We start from the raw sequence: 12,603 nt of genomic DNA, 5'->3' as shown, positions 1-12,603 counted from the left end.
AAGAGTCAATGGATCTACTATGTACTACAACAGATAGTTATCTGTGAAAGAATTCCCTGGAGCATTTAATTAAGAAAGAATCTAGTTAAAAGTACTGTAAAATAGATAATTAAAATTTGGATATTTAAAGGTAGATCAGATAACTCATGTCTTCAAAGTCTGCATACATGTGGAGCATTGTTGCTGCCACAGATGAAAACTGGGAATCCAAAACTGAGAAAATTTGAGAAGGGAAACGTAAATGTCCTAAACAGCCCACAAGGATACCTAACACATACTGACAAGGTCAGCTACAGTAATTCTATTTTTGTGTTCCTTAAGATGTGACTGTTTTATCTTTATTTACAGTTTGGGTAGCTGGATGTTTTGGGAGGTAAAATAGTCGTAAAATGGACAGCCACAGGGGATTTCAGTCTCAAGCACAGATTTATAGTGGAATGTTAATGAGAATCCCTGTTAGATTGGCACAGCATGAATGAGAGAGTTGTGCCCTCCTGAAGCAAGAGATAGAGGCCATGCAAGATGTCTTCAGGCATCTAAATGTTTCTAGAAACCTATATTGAAGCAAGGGGATTTCCTCAGTGTTGTAATACTACCTGGTTTTGCATTTGTCATTTGCTTATACATATTAATCTAAGATGATACCTTGTATTCTGTAAAGGGATTTATACTGTGAATGCATCATCTGGGTTGAATCCAGATATTTCAGTGTTATATCTACATGTTTTTACTTTATCTAAGCAAGCACAATACAGAGTGGCTGGCTCTGCAGCTATACAGGATGCACACAGGTTACTTAAGCTTGAAAAAATAACGAATTTTGTTTCTTTTCCCTAATATCTTAACCCATGCATCAGATTGAGCCTCAACTAAACAGAATATACCAGTAAGGAATTACAATTTCTGCTGCCATGTGCTGTTAGAATTATGACCACAAAGTATAATTATTTCTCTGACAATGAATAGATTCTTTATGTACAATACACTTTTCATTAGGCCTTACTGAGCTGATCAAAAGTTATTTTAAAGCTACTCACAAATATTTAGCAGTTGTACTGCTGTACAAAAATGAAAATCATTCTTAGTATAAGCATATTAACAGGTTCTTTATGGTTTCCTCTTGTTATTATAAAATACTATATATATCACAGCATTTTTGCTCACACCCTTTCAGTGAAATATTGACTGTTGTTTTACAGTAAATACAGCATGAATGCTTATTCAAATACAGGAAATGGGCTAAAGTGACAAACTAAAACAATAAGGTTTTTAAATACTGTAGAGATGGACTTGTAATGCCATTTGAGTATGTATCATCTCAATGAATTTCTGTCAAACTGGCACATGCTCTGCTGTAAAACCAAACTGAAAAACATTTTTATTTCTAATTAAAGGAACTCACTATAAAGTTAATTACAAAGTATCTAGATAATATGAATCATATATTCCAGGAAGTCTATTTCATACAAAAGAATTCAACATTAATGTTTTTATTGATTTCTACGAGACTTAGAGCAAACACTCTACTAGTAAATTCAGGGATAAGGAAAGTTAGTTCTTCCATCTATCATGGTGATAGTTGACTTTGCATTTACTTAAATAATAATTTCCTAAAAACAATATTCAGAAATGAACATGGTATAGTATGTTTCTGTAACCTTTCAAATATGGAATATTCACATTCAGTTAGATAAACTCCCTTGAAATCAAGAGAGAGCTCCAATAATAATTCCAAAACTCCTAAAACATCACCATCAATAGCATATCTCATAAACAGAGTTTCATCCATGTCTCAAGGGCAACTTACACTGATGTTTTTCACCCCTTGCTAGAGGCAAATTGCTAAAGGCCATATTGTCTTCCTTCATCTCCTCCCTATAATTCCTGTGCAGTCCAAATGCACTGCACAAAACTGCAGAAGCTGTACAGATCTGCTTAGTGTTCAAAAGAAAACACTGAAACAGTGACACAGTAAGAATGACACCACAAACAAAAGGATTTAAAAGAAAAAAAAGTTGTGCGATTCCAGACAGAAGTCAAGCTTAACCTCACCTTAAGTTGCCGCTCACCATACTAAAAGAGGATGACTCCCCGAGGCAAATGCCTGCTGCAGTGTAACTGTACTTTAGACTTCTCTAGTGCCTTTATATTAGAATCTCTTTCTATTATGCAATGTAATAATTATTTTGACATTAAGTTACTTTTTTTCAGAACCATGATATTGATTTTAAGAACAGTTTCTGGGATAAGAGATATTTGTAAAATTAAGTGTAGTGTAAAAATGGATATTCTAGCAAATTTTAATCTGTTGTTTTTTAGGGCTGCATATGAAATGAAACTTTATATGTCAAGTTTTCAGCATTGTCTAAAGACCTAATTCTGTAAAATTCATATGAATGGACAATTTCAATGAATGGAACTAGTCATATGTAAGGATTTTCAATATCAGGTAGTTTATGTTCTCAGAACAATTGTAAAGGGCTTTGTGGTAACTCAATAAATGCTTGAAACTATGATGTTTTTAAAGGAAAATGTATTAACTAACTCTTAAATATCTCATACTGAAAGAAAAATTTATAATATAAATCACAGAAATCTATGGAATTTCTGGAATTAAAAGGGATTTTGCTCTAATGCACCCATCAGATTTTTAAATCAAAATTACAGGTACAACAGACAAAATGCCTAACTCTACCTCAGGGTAAAGGTATGTGGTTTACAATGATATTGCATGCAGTATCATGCCAGGTTTGAGTCTGATAGTTGGTCAAAATATTTGCAATTTTATAAAAATATTCATAAAATAACTTACAATTCCCTACAAATCTTTCATGCTTCATTACAAGAAAGTGTAGAAAGTGTTGTTTGTGACTTTATAAGTAAGTTTCATGAAAAAAAAAGACTAGGAAGCAGTCACAGAATCACAGAATCACGGAATCAATTGGTTGGAAAAGACCCACAGGATCATCAAGTCACCAAGAGTAAGCCAAATACTAACAGATGCCATTAGAAATAACGATTTTTAAAAGTTACTTACGCCTGTCGGTCCCTGTACATCTTGCTAACTTTCTCCCACTGGAAATTAAGCTGAGTCAGCTTTTCTTGTATATTTGCCGCTTCCTTTGGTGTAGCACTTTGCAAAGCTGATGTCTTCTTGTTGTGAATAATGTCTCTATCACCTGCTAGTCTCCTCAGGCTATCTTTAATGCTCTGTAATATCAAGATTTTAGAAAATAAAAATAAAACATTGTTTTTATAAATAATAATAAAAAATTGTTCATCAGCAAAGGAAAGAGGGAGGAAATGCTAATTAAATAGAGTAGAGCAGACTATTTCAATTTTAAGGGACTTACAATGATCATCTAGTTCTGACCAACTGATTGTCAATCAAGTCAAACCACATTTCAAAGGGCATTGTCAAAATGCCCCTTCGACACCGACAGACACAGGGCATTGACTACCCCTCTAGGAAGCCTGTTAAAGCATTTGACAACACTCTCAGTAAAGAACGCTCCTTTATGTCCAGTTTAAACCACCCCTGGCTCAGCTCTGAACCGTTTCCACACTTCCCATCCTTGGATACCTAGGAGAAGAGGTCAGCACCTCCCTCTCCACTTCCCCTCCTCAAGAAGCTGTACAGAGCAATGAGATCGCCCCTCCATGTCCTGTTCTCCAAACTAGATGAGGCCAATATCCTTAGCTGCTTCTCATAGGATATTCCTTCAAGCACTTTTACCAACTTTGCTGTGCTCGCCTGGATGCATTCAAGGACTTTCACATCCTCCTTATATTGTGGGGCCCAGAACAGCATAGTTCTCCAGCCACTCTTCTCCCATTTTATAGTTGTGCTTGGCATTACTCCATCCTAGGTGCACAATTTGGCATTTCAACTTGTTAAATTTCATCCTATAAATAGTCTAATTGTCCAATAAATCCAGATCCCTCAAGAGAATCAATGGCAGCTTTGACAATAGTAATATGCAGGAATAGTTTTATAATATCCAGGTAATAATGACTGAATGTCCCTCCTTTCTTTGAAAATTTAATAAACTCTATCTGAGAAAGATGATGACTGAAGAGGAAGCAATGCACTATTGACTTCATTCACTCCTTAATTCTTCCACACCAAGATACATCTGTTTTAAACTGATATCTTCTTAAAAAAGCAGAAAAAAGTCCCATTTTACAGACTTATGTTTAAATGCTCCTTAATTATTTTGCTGTCTATGCATCTCTTCTATACTTGTTTCAGCAGATATTAAACAGTTATCAAAGAAACAGCACAAAACCCACCAACTTCTCAGGTATCACTAGTTTTGACTTTTGGTGGGTATTCACAACCCAAAATCTACGATTCAGCAAGTACCCTGTTCATTGTCGTTTCAGATAAAGACGAAACACTTCATAGTACACCTACTTAACCGCACAATGTCATGCGTTGGAAGACCAAAAGGAAGAGAAACTGAATTTACTCTGGACTTTTAACATGTGTGAAAGCACTTAAAGCTCCATACACTGTCAATGACCATTAATTATCCATTTAGCAATCCATTCAGTTCCATGATTGAATTATACAGGTTTTCTTTTTTTTCTATAAAGCAATACATAAATATGTTGTTTACCTCTGTTCTGCGAACTAAGTAGTGTTCAATCTCTCTCTTTCTACCAAGTCTTTCAGAATAATTTGAATAACTGATTTTGAGAGAGAACTTGATGCTTGGGAAAGACATTGTCATAAATTGTGTGCTGACTTAAGGATAAAAGCATGAAATGTTTTAAAAAGTAATTAGCAAAGACTTCCTCCTTTTGAGTCAAGACTGATGTAATGAAATTCTCAAGCATAGCACTTCTTTCATTTCAGTCTACTATCAAAACAAGCACAATTTACAATTTCTTTGATTTCTTTTCTTTTACCAGAAAGACAACACTAATTTTTTTTAATCCACCAAAACCTATGAATTGCACAAACTTAACTTTTAGCTCCACATTATGAATATCAAAACCACAGAAAAAAATATGCACATTTTAGGGAAAAACATGCCTTTTATGCAACTAAATTACAAAGCTGTCGTTTCTCCACAGTCCTGGTAATATACATCATATGTAGCATTACCAGAGAGGAAACAAAAGCAAAATGAACGTTTCTGAAATGCACTTAATCGTTACTTCTTTACATTTTAATTTTTCTTTCTTGCAGGTGTCCTCTTCCAGCCTCAGTGCTGTTCCAGGGATTTTATTTCTTCTCTTTGTGGTATTTGTGTTTGAAAGGAAAATGCTCTTTTCCAGACCAGTAAAGGACGAACGTTTCACAATTGCCCATTTCCTTAATCCAAACAAAAAACCTTTCCTTAGTGAAATGAAGTCCATTCTTTTGAAAAGCTATGGCCATGATTCAAAAATCCACAGCTCCAGTTCACTTGTTAAATTTTTGGGAGGTTGTACTTAGTTTTTAAATTAAATTAAATTTCAAACTTTTCTACACATTTTAATTAATACATACATTAATTATTTTAAATATTCTACAATTCTTGAACTCAGTCAGTTATAAAATAGTGCTATGTTTAGAATTTAGCAAATAGAGTGAAAGTAAATAAGATGCACAAATTGAATCGAATTGTAAAGATGAGAAAGTGGATGCAGAGATATGTGTAGTGACTAGGCAGAAACTTTTAGTCTAGAAAGCTATCTTAAACTCTTTGAACTAAACTGGAGCTCTTCCCAGTCCATGCTTATGGGGACCTTTTCTCTCTCTTCCCTTTTTTTAAGTTCTGTATTCTCATACATGCCTTCTGTGTATGTTGACTTGACATCTGACTCTGCAGCTTCTCATTTTCCTTAGTAAAGAAACTTAAAATATCCATGTAAACTATACTTACCAATTACCTTTCATTCAGCATTTATTAATTCTTCTGATTCTATCAATGAATGTCAATTTTAGGGGTTTTTTTAAACACATCATCTATACCATCTCATGTCTAGATGACATGTTCTACAATTCTACTGTAATGAATTTGATTTAAATCAGTATTTTAGAACCATGGGTATAACTGAGTGTACTGGTATATGATTAGTAATACCAATATGAAGTAACAGGGAGATAATGATAATTACTCAAATAATTTTCTCCTTCAAATTACATGAGAAATATTTTAAAAACAAGTACTTAAGACAAAATCTGAATGTCTTTCTAAGTGGCAAAAATAGGGTTGCAATTGGACTTGGTTTTATTGGTTTTATGGACTGTTCCATAAAACCCTTTATAACTAGTAATTTGAATGCATAGGTCTTGAGAAATATGACTTATTAATTGATTAATTAGTAATGACTTACTATTTAATAAGGTATTCAATGTTATTAATCCAAATATAAGAATTATCAGAGAATTATCAGAGAAGAACATAAAATGCTTCCAAATCACCCAAGATATATCCCTTGAACATAAAAGAGGCAGCATCTTCCCAAAACCTCATCCATGACTAAAATGTTGTGTATTTAAAGAACAGGGGAAAATATAATTGAAATATTCAAAGTTGCCAGAACAGCCTTAAGCATTCAAGTCAAGCAGTTTTCTTTTCAGGAGGTCTGAATATCAGCTCTTCTCATCCATTCAAGAGGGGACTTCTTGTTTTTGACATATTTGAATAATCAAATGAAAAGTAATATATGTGCCTACATGTACCGAAATTTTATGGGTTTTTAACCAAACAGAGAAATTTTCTAGATATTAAAAATAGATTAAATACATCAATGTACTTCAGAACTGGAGAAATGGTATATCCCTAAATGTTTAGAATTAGCGGTCTATGAACAAGCATATAATTTCTGATTTATATATCAGATCTTTGCTTGTGTTCAGAGTACAGCTGCTACAGACAAAGCAAGATAATACATTTGACCTTCTAGAAATGAAATTCACAACTGGATAGCATAAGAGTGGCCAAGAAAAATAAATAAAAGTTCATGAATATATACTTACACACAAATCCGTGTCTTTCACACTCACACACACCATCTATCTTTCATGTCAAATAGAACAACTTCAAGCAGTTAGTTATCGACAATGCCTTGGGAGGTTAACAGAAGTGCACAAAGGTTTAGTTTTTAAGGAAAAAAGGAAAACAAAAAATTAGCAGCTGAGGTGACAGTAGCCTGTGGCAAATGATCCATCTCATGCTTCTTGAAAGGAGAAATCTCAGTGCTAGAAACTTGAGCACCAGTTCATTTTCACTACCTGGAATTTGTCTTTATCTGCCAGAGAAAGACAACTTTCTGTAATGATTCAGTTCTTTGTTTCTGTACAAATCAACCAGCAAGTACTCTGTTACTGACAGATCTATTTGGAGAGTGCTCAGTCCTAAGTTATGGTTAACTGGGTTTTACTGAGCTGCAGCAGAAAACCACTCTGAATATCACATAATGTATCTTTATAAGAATCACTTAATAGATGCCAAATACTTATGTCAATGTGTAAAACTAAACATATCCTTTTGGCAATCGACACATTTGTAGAACGATGCTTTAGAATTATATATATGGCAGATTTGTTACAATATTTCATGCTTTTTCTATTAACATGAAAACCAGTAACAACACAGTTCTTAGTAATCAGGAATGGCTGGAAAAATTTCACAAATTACTTATAATTTTAGAATCTGTATAGAGCTATGAGTTACGATATCTGGTTTGGGTATTATGGGTTTAATAAACCATTTTGAAAGGAGATTCTGGCTGCCAGAATTATGGATGTGTAATTGTACAAGAAATTCCCTGGATCTTGAAATAATGCAGTAGAAAAAAGTGCAAAAAAAAGTGTTCTCTCCATGAGTAGATGAAGAATTACAAACCAAAGGGAAAAATAAGAGAAAAACCATAAAAGAGAACATGAAGATATTGATAGTTAAAAAACAACAGCAAACAACCAAATTTTTAATGAGCTTTATGAAGACCCTGCTGAAAAAAACCAAGATCAAACAGACAAAGGACTAGTAGAGTGATTATGGGATAAGTTACATATACAGGAAGCCGCTTTCTCAAAGAACCATATGGCTTTTCATATTACAACTATTATATCATTGAAAAATACTATAGCTAAACACAAAATCATATTCCATAAAATGTTGTTTGTGCTAAATTAAGAACATTTAAAGAAATGCCTAATACGTATGGGTCTTTCTGCAGACTTGCACTATTAATTATATAAAGCAAGCAGCCTCTGAAAATAAGTTTTGAAATCACAGTTAATATAATTAAGTAGTCAATAGACATGACTGTGTCATGACTATGACAGAGATTCTTAATATGAAATTCCACTAAACACTTTCTCACTTATGGCTATAAACACAAATTAGACTTCTTAAATTACATGTAGACTCATTTTAGCAAACTTGGTTTTTCTACGTGTCAGCAAACAGAAGTATGTGTTAGATTTAATCCAATAGTTAATAAATATATTTATTTCAGCATATACATCTCCCACTAAATAATCTGGAGTTTGGACAAGACAAGTAGCTTGCACGAAGTAATTGCCACACAGAAAAGCTTTGGCTTACTATGAGCAACATAACTTGATTTCCTAAAACCAGATTATGTGGAATATATGCAAATTTTTACATTCATGTAACTTTCAGGAAGCATTTGAAACATCCATTGAAAGTAAGGATAATCAGCTAAATTCTGAAGGCATTTTATGCCTGCACTTGATCATGTAATAAAATCTATTGTGATTACAATGAATTCTATATGGGGAACTCAAAGATTATGAACTCCATCAATATGAACATTATCAATAGCAGACAGAAGTACATAGTGTTTGTGCTTATAACAAAATTTGTCCTATTTCGACAGCATACCATTAAGCCAAATTTACTAATCCTTTGATGTGTGAACCGTGGTTTTCCATACAATCAATTGGAGTTTCATCTTTGACAGAACTGTAATATTTAAACTGTTCGTTAAGTACTGTAAGAATGGAGATTAAAAAAAAAACCTGAGGTGCTGTATGTCCTAATACTTAGAAGAGCTTGTAATAGGATAATGGAAACATTGCAGTTGCTGACTTTATGAGATAAAGAGACAAGTCTTGGCTTCTCTATCTGATTTTTCCACTCCCTAAAGCTTAAAATGAAGAGAACAAAATTCCTATGAGCTAGTTTCAGCAAATCTAGTGTATGTGCCCATAAAAATGTTATTATATACTACATATTAGATGTTATTGGACTTTTCCTGCAAAAAGTCATATTTTGCTATTTTACTTTCCTTTGATACAAAAAATCAGTGTTATAGTTATCTATGACAATTAATGAAAGCAATTTTTCATTTATATTTGCTATTTACCCTATTGAACAATAAGCAAGCAGGTTTAAGTGTTACTATATCTATTTATTTTGAAGAAAAATGTTCAACGCACTTACACCTGAAAGAGTCTTGTAAATACATTTATTTTTCCTTTTAAGGATTAATTAAAATGGATTCTTTCTGAATGGGAGTAAAAAAAATACCACCAAACACAACTTAGTTTTAAAACATGGACCTATTCATGACAGTTCTGTAATTTGATTCATGCAAATCTGTCAGGGATAAAAACCAACCACAATTTAATTTGAAACCTTTCCCAACCAGCTGCTGAACAATTTATGCTCCACTTTCCTACTTTTATACAGGATAATGACAATGACGAATGCTTTTCCTTGGAAATAAATATTCATTAAACAGGCTCAGATCAAATCTATACTATTCCGAAAGCCGACAAATGTAAAAGATCCATTCACCTCTTCTAAGGGATTTATCTGGGAGAAAGATGGAACTGTGCCCACAAATGCATCTGATAAAAATTTAATAGTTCAGTTAAATTAAACCTATGACAATTCTTACTTGTAATGTCAGTAATCAATATAATTAAAGTTTACGTCAACTCCAATAATATCAAATATACATGGTGAACAACAGATTAGTTATGGATATAAATCACCTAAAGATAGCTTGAATGTAAATCATTAAGAAATGCTAAAGGGAAGTCAGCTATGAGTAAGTTGCTTGAAATAGGTCACTGTTTTCCCGTCTGATCTAGTAATACATATAAGTTTATAGGCAAGGACCAAGTGGTATCTCATTAGCCATGACTGACATGGTCTATGACTTCCTTTGTGCAGAAGAGTCGTGCTTTCAAAAGGAATTGTTTAAAATGAAGAACGACAATAACGTTGGCATGTTGTGTGCTTCAGACTCAGAACCACTTTAATCTATTGGTACCAAATCAGAAGTGGTAAAAGGAGCATCCTACTGTTATTTCATACAGTCCTATTAACCGTTGTATGCTTCCTTTGCTTCAGTACTTCACTGCTATGCTTCACTAAACTTACTATACTGCAACGCCAGGAAATTGAAAACACCCTAATTGTCAAGAGCTAATAAGAATACTTCTGTTTGTGTGTATATATATAGAGATGACTAAAACGTATAAGATCTATGCATGTATAAGAATTATAAGTAGATGTGATTTTATAGAAACTAATAAAAATATATTGATGCAGGTTTTTTTACATTTCCTGTGTCATGGAAACAGACAAATAGGTTCTACAGAGGACAATTCAGAGCACCTAGCCAGAGTCCCTGCCCTGATTGTCCCTCTAGGCTTCATTTTTATAGCTGGCTTTAAGCAAATTCTAGCCTCTTCAGGCTAATGTTTCCTTTTGTTAAAATCTTTCCTTTCCCAGAATAACCAGAGAAAAATGGAAATGTGGTCTTCTCTTCATGCTGGATGACAATTTGAAATTGCTGTAATTATATACAGCACTTAAGCACGATTTTTACAAGGCTTTCCTCACATAAACATTATTCTGCAAAAGCTGATAACTCATTCATCTACTGAGGCTTACAACTTTAATCTTATTCTCTTCTTATGTCAATTCTGTGTTGGAAAAATTCCACTAATTTCAAAGGATTTCACTACTACAAGCAATGAAGAAATCAGACAGTAATATTTAAAGTCATATCAACAATACTGAATTAGCTTTTTCTTAACTACATCATCTATCTACTGGACAATGTATGATGTTTAGCGAATTAAACTGTAATACTTGCACAGAGTACAGCCCCAAACAGATTTCAAGATTTTTCTATCTAGTATAGAATGGGACAGCTAAATTCTACTTGGTTGTATTGCTGCTTTAGTAGAAACTTTCTTTTAATCAGACAATAAAATAAAGCTACCAGGACTGGGTGAACATAGGGTTACTTGCTAATTACTTGAGATTAGAAACACACAAACCAAACTTTAACCAAAAATTCACTAATTTAAGTATTTAACTAATCTCTCCATCCTTTCTCTCCTGTTCAAGGATGTACTTTGCAGATACCTTAAGGCTAGTCTTCCAAATGTGCTTATATTTTGCAATGATGTGCCTTCACATGTAAACATCCATATATATACACATCACAGAGAGGGGCTGAGCATTTATAAAACAGATGTCTTTGAGAGTGAGTGCAGCTGCCAATATACAGAAGCCCCAAAATAACTGCAAGAAAATCTTTCTGTCTTACCTTGAGACACTCTTCTTGTTTGAAGAGATCCTCATAATCCTTAGCCTGCAGAACAGGAGAATTAAGGCGCCCTTCTACTTCAGACAAGGCTTGCAGAAGGTGAAGGATCTCTGCCAGGTATGTAGAAGGCACATGAGCGGTTTCCACAGTCATAGTTTCAGTCATCACAAAAGCTGTATCTCCATGAACTGTTTGCTAGTATAGATATACAACAGAATGCTCCCTTTAGTTTATTAACACTACACAAACTTATAACTTAATGTACTTTCCAGTTCACAACCTAGAAACATTTAAAAATAATTTCTAAGTACAAATGCAGGAAATATTTGAGGTTTCTGACATAGGTCACTCACACATGAGTAGTCTGTTTAAAACAGCAGGTACTAAAATTAATCTATGCAAGAGCGTAAAAACATTTCTTCTCCTACTCTCCAAAGGAAGGAAAATAGGAAATGCTAGAGTACCCTGAGTCGGCATTTTAGTGTTAGCCCTTTCATTTTTAATCATCACACCTCTTTAAGAATCTGTCTTTCATACAGAAATTCCATGTATGCCAGGCCTGAAATACTAAATAATTTCAAGGTATCAAGTAAAAGAATTACTTGGGTAATAAACACAGTTTGTTAAATAACATGCCACACAGAACAACTAGGTCAACTCAGGACTTTCAACATTATACTAAAATCTTTCTCTTCAGACTGGAAAGTGCAACTCAGAATGCGAAGATTTGAAAAGTCTTATTCATGTTTCTAAGAGAAATCCCAGAACACATCTCAGGAAATTAAGATTTTTTTTTTTTTTTTTAAAGCTGGACACATATGAAATAGACACCCTATTCTGAAAGCACAGGCATACACCAAATGTAAAGAAATCCCAGAATGTTTTAGTTCCAAGAAAATAGATAGTTTATCTATAGCATTTGGAAAGATACTGATAAAATTGTGATTGTTTATGCAAATTCTCTACATTTCTGATAAGATATGTTTATTGATCATAATTAAAAAGTAAATATCAAAGTGTGCTTGGGAGCAGGGAGAACCATGACTGTTTCTTTTAACTAAACTC

The 12,603-nt window shown here is 33.5% G+C and overlaps 1 protein-coding gene across 4 annotated transcripts in view; it reads right to left on the bottom strand.

The window, feature by feature from the left end:
- Nucleotides 1-12,603, bottom strand: part of DMD (dystrophin) — a 1,224,073-nt gene that overhangs the window by 616,664 nt on the left and 594,806 nt on the right. For all 4 annotated transcript variants that reach the window (XM_069873469.1, XM_069873460.1, XM_069873489.1 and 1 more), the window contains 2 exons: nucleotides 11,539-11,733; nucleotides 3,038-3,210 (listed from right to left, as the gene is read on the bottom strand). In XM_069873469.1, coding sequence (XP_069729570.1) covers nucleotides 3,038-3,210; nucleotides 11,539-11,733 — 368 coding nt within the window. The remainder of the gene's footprint in view (nucleotides 1-3,037; nucleotides 3,211-11,538; nucleotides 11,734-12,603) is intronic.

Source organism: Phaenicophaeus curvirostris, chromosome 1, assembly GCF_032191515.1.
Source record: "Phaenicophaeus curvirostris isolate KB17595 chromosome 1, BPBGC_Pcur_1.0, whole genome shotgun sequence".
Taxonomy (NCBI): domain Eukaryota; kingdom Metazoa; phylum Chordata; class Aves; order Cuculiformes; family Cuculidae; genus Phaenicophaeus; species Phaenicophaeus curvirostris.
Note: the sequence above shows the minus strand (reverse complement) of the source record. Positions and strands in the feature narration are given on the sequence as shown.